Here is a 6,947-nt window from a genome sequence, read left to right as displayed (position 1 = left end):
TACTCCCACTTATACATGCCCCCCCCCCCCCCACACATATAGTGGTCACTCATGCGCAAGTAAGCATTACCCGGACAAGACGAATGAAAATTCGTACTTGCCTGTGTCAGCTCTGTTGGGATCCTGAACAGAAACAGTTAAAATTAAGGCTATTTAAAAGCTAAGCTGAAAAGATAAGTTTTTAGCCATTACAGGGTAGAGTAGGCAGTGTAAAATAAGAACGTTTTTAGCTTTGACTTAAAAGTGGTCAGAGTCAGGTCTAATATCATCTATCCCAGATGTCCTAAGGGTCCTAGAAGGTTCATATGACACAAGCATGTCAGAGATGTATTTGCGACCAGAGCCACATAGTGATTTGTAGACAAGCAGCAAGATTTTGAAATCAATTCTCTGAGTGACTGGTAGCCAGTGTAAGGATTTTAGAACTGGTGTAATGTGGTCGTATATATATGTGGTCGACGCAGACCCACGTAGCCATCTCCTGCCGCTGGTAGGGGCGCTAATTTAGGAAATGCTCCTGTATTAGAGGGTAGGAACAAACAAACTATGGGGTCGTTTTTTGGGGGAGGACAGTCTCGCTTTTTTGCATAAAAGGAATGGAATTTTGCCCAATGCTAACAAAATGGCAGTGGTGTGTTTGGAATTTATGCTTTAGCTAGCAGAGCAGTTTCTTTTTTGTAACAGATGTGGAATTTATTATGTCTGGCCAATGCTAATGAAACATTTTGGCTAACAAGCTACATGATACTGAAAGACAGCTAACCTAGCGTAGCAATATAGTAAGATAAGATAAGATAAGATAGCACTTTATTGATCCCCCTGGGGAAATTCGGATGGATCTAAAGTGCATTTCTGATGAGGATATGTTTTATTGTCATTCCAGAACATGTACATGAAAGGGAACGAAATGAGGTACTCAGGTCCCGGTTCAGGTAATACCAATAATAAAATCAAAAAGAAAGCACACAATAAAAACACCATTATATGCAACATGCCCTGATATGAAACAATACTAATAATAGCAGCAAATTGTTCAGTGAGAAGCAGCAATTGTTCAGTGTGATTTGCAGGGTTTTCAGTCTTAAAGTGCAGCATTTCTCAGTCTCAAATTGCAGCAATGCCCTGACATGGAGTAATAGTAATAATAGCAGCAATTATTCAGATCAGTGTGATGCAGAAATAGTAATAATAGCAGCAATTATTCAGTATGATGCAGCAGTTATTCAGTGTGATGCAGCAGTTATTCAGTGTGATGCAGAATTTATCAATCTCACAGCATCCGGGAAGAAACTGTTCCTCAGCCTGGTGGTTCTGGCCTTGATGCTGCGTAACCTCCTGCCTGAAGGGAGGGGGGCAGACAGTCCGTTAGCAGGGTGGGCAGAGTCCCTCGTGATGCAGGAGGCCTTTTTCCTGCACCTGCTGTTGTAAATATCACTGATGATGAGTAGGCTGCTGCCAATGATCCTCTGTGCAGTCTTACCCACCCGCTGCAGTGCCCGTCTGTCTGCAGTAGAGGTCAATAAAAAGACAAACTAGGCTACAGAGTTTTTGGCTTCCCGTGGAGAGCCCATGGTGGCTCCGGTTGAGGTGAACAGCCAATCCCTCCGCATACCCTCAGCTGCTAAAGTTAAATTAACTGGACGTAAGACAAGGAAATAAACTGTGTTCAAACCGGGCCGAAGACCGGGATGGTTTGATAGAAGGCTCAGTCATGTCTCTGTTTTTCTCTGTTTTGTGTTGCCGGACAACTTTGCCCCCAAAAAGGGACAACCTACACCAGTGATTCTCAACCTTTTTCATATCAAGGACCCCTTATTTAGTCCACATTAGTGCCACGGACGCCCATGTGATGAGACTTTGTCCCTCGGACCCAAATCTGACAATATTTGTATTGTTAGATATGATTTTGTCCAGAATTCCATGACTATCTGTATTGTAGGTAGAGATAACAGTGAAACTATGATCAAAAATATAATTCTTCTGCATTCTCGAATTGCGTTAACTTCTTGTAAATGAAATAATGGTGAAGTTTAACAATTTATCAATTTGCTGGGGACCCCCTGGAACCCCCTCAAGGACCCCTGGTGGTCCGCGGACCCCACGTTGAGAACCACTGACCTACACCAAACCCAACACGTAGAAGTGCGCCACTAGAAGTATTCCCCCAAGAATTGTATTCTTTAGTCAGAGTAGGAAATCCTCTGAAACAGCATCTAGATCATGGGACACTAAAACTCTCCATGAAACCCACATCATATCATATACTCATATCCATCATATCAGAGGTGGACGACACTGACTGGACCAGATCCCATTTTTAATAAAAGGACGATATTGGACCCATATATCTGACCCATCTTCAACTTCTAGTTTCAGTGGTCTCAGTATAGGTTTCATCAGTGTCTGCGTGTTGTGTGCCTCCTGCAGGTGTCTGAGGAGAGTGCTGTGCAGCCCGCGTCGCTCTCTGTGGATGCTGCTCATGCTTCTCACTGTGATCTGCGTCGCCATTCAAATCCTGGGAGTCGTCCGCCAGGCCAGGTAAAGTCACACTGCTGCAGATCCTACCGGTTTAGATGTTACTGTTTTATGAGTGGACTTAGAGGGTCCTTAAGGTTTTGCTGACATGTGAGAAATAATCAATGTTAAACATATCACACATAAATCAAATGAAATCATTTTAAAGGTAAGGACCACCCTAAAACACTTATTAACTGTAATTGCCCTGTTTTTACTCAATACAGTACAAAATATAAGAACTACAATACGCAATAAATGCAATCCGTACATTACACAATGTACACTACAATACAATTTATAATACAATATGCAATATAACATACAACACCAGGAGCGTGAGTGTTATGAACAGTATAAATGCTAAATGATAAGTGATATATGGTATTGCACAGTAGGTAAGTGGTAATATGATATAAGTAGTCAACACTGACAGCACAGTGGTAGTGCAGTGATGATGCAATAACAGAACAACAGTCCAACAACTGTACAATAACTACAGTGTCTTGTGGTTAGAGCTTTGCCCAAAAATTCTCCATTGACTGTCACTTCAACACATCAACCCAGTCTGTTGTCTCCAAGTGTGTAGCGTGTGTAGACTATTATGTTACCTATGATAACTTATCTGTATTGCTTTACCACTGAGTCCCCATTCATTGTCCCCCACATTGTATGACAACTTTAACTGTATGACCTGCTTTACCACTGAGTCCCCATTCCTTGTCAATGCCGCCCCCTAGCGGCACAAAGTCAATGTTACAGTGTGAGGAACGAATGAACGAACGAACAAACGAATGAACGGACCTTTGGTGGGGGACAAAAACAGTTATTGGTGATGGACCAAGTGCATTCCTGGGTCCATTTTGTTTGGTGGTATATTTTTCTTATATTCTGTGGATAACGGGCCAAACGCAGACAACGTGACGGCACGTCCAGATATTTCCAGTGCAGCAGCAATGTAGTTTGATAGCAGAAAATTTTATGGTGATGATGCAGATGTTATAAACATCATCCAAATTCAAGATGCTTTTATTCCATTTTGTTCTCTTCTGCCAACTAACCTGCACAACAACCACAAATTCAACTCTGGTTAGATTGATTTTAATTACTGACCTAAACCAGCAGAGAATCGTAAATGTCAGATTAGCTTCTGAATTGAATGTGTACAGATATATCCAGTAACGTTTCAACACGTAAACATAGCAACCTGGCAGATATCCAGATGAGTGTGAGTTATACCTTATAGTCAACAGCTCCTTGCAGCTCAGCTCTGATCTAATGCAGTATTTCTCCTTCAGGGCTGATAAAGGAGGTTATTTGTAAATCTTACGCTTTGTCTTTTGGCCAAAAATGAAGCTTAAACTCTTTAAAAATGCACAATACATTTTTTAGGACTTTGTACTTTTTGAGTTCTGAAACTCAACTCTGAAACACTGAAAATATGGCATCTTTAAATTCTAATCAATTTAACTTTTTCACCTTCCAAAGAGAAGGAAGTACCCCACTTTTTTTCATAAATTCCAACTCATCAGTGTATTATAACTGGTCTACCATTGAAATTAGAAAAATGTACTGGTTTCAAGTTTTATAATGATTTAAGATAAATGTATTGTCCCACTGACCTTATTGGTAATATATGACGTATCATATTGACTGTGTGTACAACTTGCTGTCTCCTCCCAGGAATGACAAACTGACAGGACTCCTGAAACTGAGGTTCACTGCTGAAAACCAGCATCCACTTCCCTCTGTGCAATATGTCTGGGAAAACCTCCACGCTGAGCCTGCACTAGTAGACAAGGAAGGAACAGCAGAACGTCCTTGTCAAAATGAGGTGGAGAGAAGAGGGGAGAGATTTGAGGGATATCTAAAGCCCTCAGACGAGATCCTGTCGAGACATGTTGATAAAACCAGTAAGTTCATAAATTCTCAGACAGAGGCAAGAAAAGTTTCAACTGGAAAGCTAATTCTACCCAAAGACCCAACACTAAGAAACAAGCAAAGCCTAGGACTTTCTGGTTCTTTGGTCCTCCAGCAGGGGGTGCCATCTCACAGCAGCTCAGATAGCAGGAGTCATCACATCCCACACTTCCACAGTAATAGTAAAGATCTGACTTCAGCCATTGACCAGAGGATCCTGAACACCCCCACTCCATCCAGCTCCTCCAAGGCTCACCTCAACAGCATCCACAACAGTAAAGGCTCCTGCCAGCCAAAGGATCACATTGTGTTCCTAAAGACACACAAAACAGCCAGCAGCACCATCCTCAACATCCTGTATCGCTATGGCGACAGCAGGAACTTGACCTTTGCCCTCCCACTGAGCAAACACAGCCAGTTGTTTTACCCATTCTTCTTTGCTTCGCACTTTGTGGAGGGCGTCAGCAGCAGAAGCGTGAGGCAGTTCCATATCATGTGCAACCACATGAGGTTTAGAAAATCTGAGGTGAGCTTAATTAAAAAATTACTCACATTGTTTGGTTTAACTGTTGCTATGCCTGTTTAGAACTGCATGCCTGGAGTTATCCATCTGTAACATAGCTAGGCTACATCATCTTTCACCTTTTGGTTATTGCTTCATATTTCATAATTGTTCATGAACCGGGTTCCAATTTGCATACAATTTGGCACTGTAAAACTTCTATTAACTGTTAGACCCATTTCATATATATGATTTCATACCCTCTAAAGCAGTGGTTCTCAACGTGGGGTCCGGGGACCACCAGGGGTCCTTGAGGAGGTTCCAGGGGGTCCCCAGCAAATTGATGAATTGTTAAACTTCACCATTATTTCATGTACAAGAAGTTAACACAATTAGAGAATGTAGAAGAATTAAGAACTATTTTGATCATAGTTTCACTGTTATCTCTCTACCTACAATACAGATAGTCATGGAATTCTAGACAAAATCATATCTGACAATAAAATGATCTTAGATTTGGGTCCGAGAGACAAAATCTCATCAAATGGGGGTCCGTGGCCCTAATGTGGACTAAGTTAGCAGTCCTTAATATGAGAGAGGTTGAGAATCACTGCTCTAAAGTAACATGTTGAACAGCAGTTACATCAGCTAACTGGAAAAACATAAGCAATGAAGAAAAATGATTGTATTCTTCCTGTAAAATCTTTCCGAATTTCAGTCACAGTGAAGTAGAACTTGGTATTTTCTCCTAAACACATTTTTTCCTTTGTCATGTCCCAGGTGGCAAAAGTGATGCCTGAGGATACCTTCTACTTTTCCATCCTGAGGCATCCTGTGGCCATGATGGAGTCTATCTTCATTTACTACAAGAGCATCCCAGCCTTCCACAAGGCTCGCAGCCTGGACGACTTCCTCGATAACGGCTGGCGAGGCTACAACTCATCGCTGACCAACAACCACTACGCTCACAATATTCTGGCCTTCGATTTTGGCTTTAACAACAACGTTTCGGTCGATGCTGAAGACCTGGAGGCGAGAGCCAGCACAGCTATCGCGGCCATTGAACAGGACTTTCACCTCATTCTTATTTCTGAATACTTTGATGAGTCTATGGTCTTGCTCAAGCACGCCCTCTGCTGGTCCCTGGATGACGTGGTTTCCTTTAAGCTCAACAGCCGCAGTGAACGGACCCGTCACCCACTTCTGCCAAACACCGCAGACAAGATCAAGGCTTGGAACGCTTTAGATTGGAGGCTGTACCTGCACTTTAATGCCACCTTCTGGCATAAAGTGGACACTCTGGTGGGGCAGGAGGAGATGAGGCGGGAAGTATCTCAATTGAAAGAGCTCAGAGCCCAGCTAACGAAAACCTGCCTGAAAGATGGTGGGGCGGTAGACCCTTCCCAAATAAAAGATGCTGGACTGAAGCCATTCCAATACGGAGCAGCTGTCATCCAAGGATATAACTTAAACCCAGGCCTAGAGGGATCAACCAAAACAAAATGTCAGAATCTTATAACTCCAGAACTGCAGTACACAGATACACTGTACTCCCAGCAGTTTCCTGAGCTAGCCGCTAAGCAAAGAAAAGCAGCTAGGATGGTTGCTCCGCAGCGCCAGTCTGGCTCAAACCGAACTGGCATGACGAGACAGGTCTGGGCCAGGGAAGCCCATCACAGAAGAACTGTCAGACACAAAGACCCAAATACCAAGAACCAAAAGGCCCCCACAAGTGCCCTGTTAACACACACAGCAGCTAAAAACAACAGAAATATGCCATGACTGGTAGCTGGAAGTGATGACTTGTATTGATGATTGATGGGACCATTCAGTTCTTATAGGTTCATACAGAGGTTTAATTTGTTCAGTCTAATGCCCATGTTGGAACATTTTCTTCATGTACTTTCAAGTGCATTCCTCTAGTTTGATTTTATGCCAATAACATAAACACAGTGAAGTTGGAGCTGAATAGAGGGATGATCTCGAGGCATGGCTGTAGTCAAGAGCACCT

General features: G+C 42.7%; 1 protein-coding gene across 1 annotated transcript; it reads left to right on the top strand.

The window, feature by feature from the left end:
• Positions 1 to 886: 886 nt before the first annotated feature.
• Positions 887 to 6,589, top strand: LOC139659953 (galactose-3-O-sulfotransferase 2-like; the record flags this gene model as incomplete). The annotated part of the gene is made up of 5 exons (XM_071537976.1): positions 887 to 932; positions 1,277 to 1,424; positions 2,428 to 2,538; positions 4,198 to 4,960; positions 5,717 to 6,589. Coding segments are annotated over exons 1-5 (1,941 nt in total), but the record flags the coding sequence as incomplete, so codon positions are not given.
• Positions 6,590 to 6,947: the final 358 nt, after the last annotated feature.

Source organism: Centroberyx affinis, unplaced genomic scaffold (genome assembly GCF_046629955.1).
Source record: "Centroberyx affinis isolate AG114_WGS23_722 - 3 ecotype Tasmania unplaced genomic scaffold, CSIRO-AGI_Caff_v1 ptg003175l_1, whole genome shotgun sequence".
NCBI lineage: Eukaryota > Metazoa > Chordata > Actinopteri > Beryciformes > Berycidae > Centroberyx > Centroberyx affinis.
Note: the sequence above shows the minus strand (reverse complement) of the source record. Positions and strands in the feature narration are given on the sequence as shown.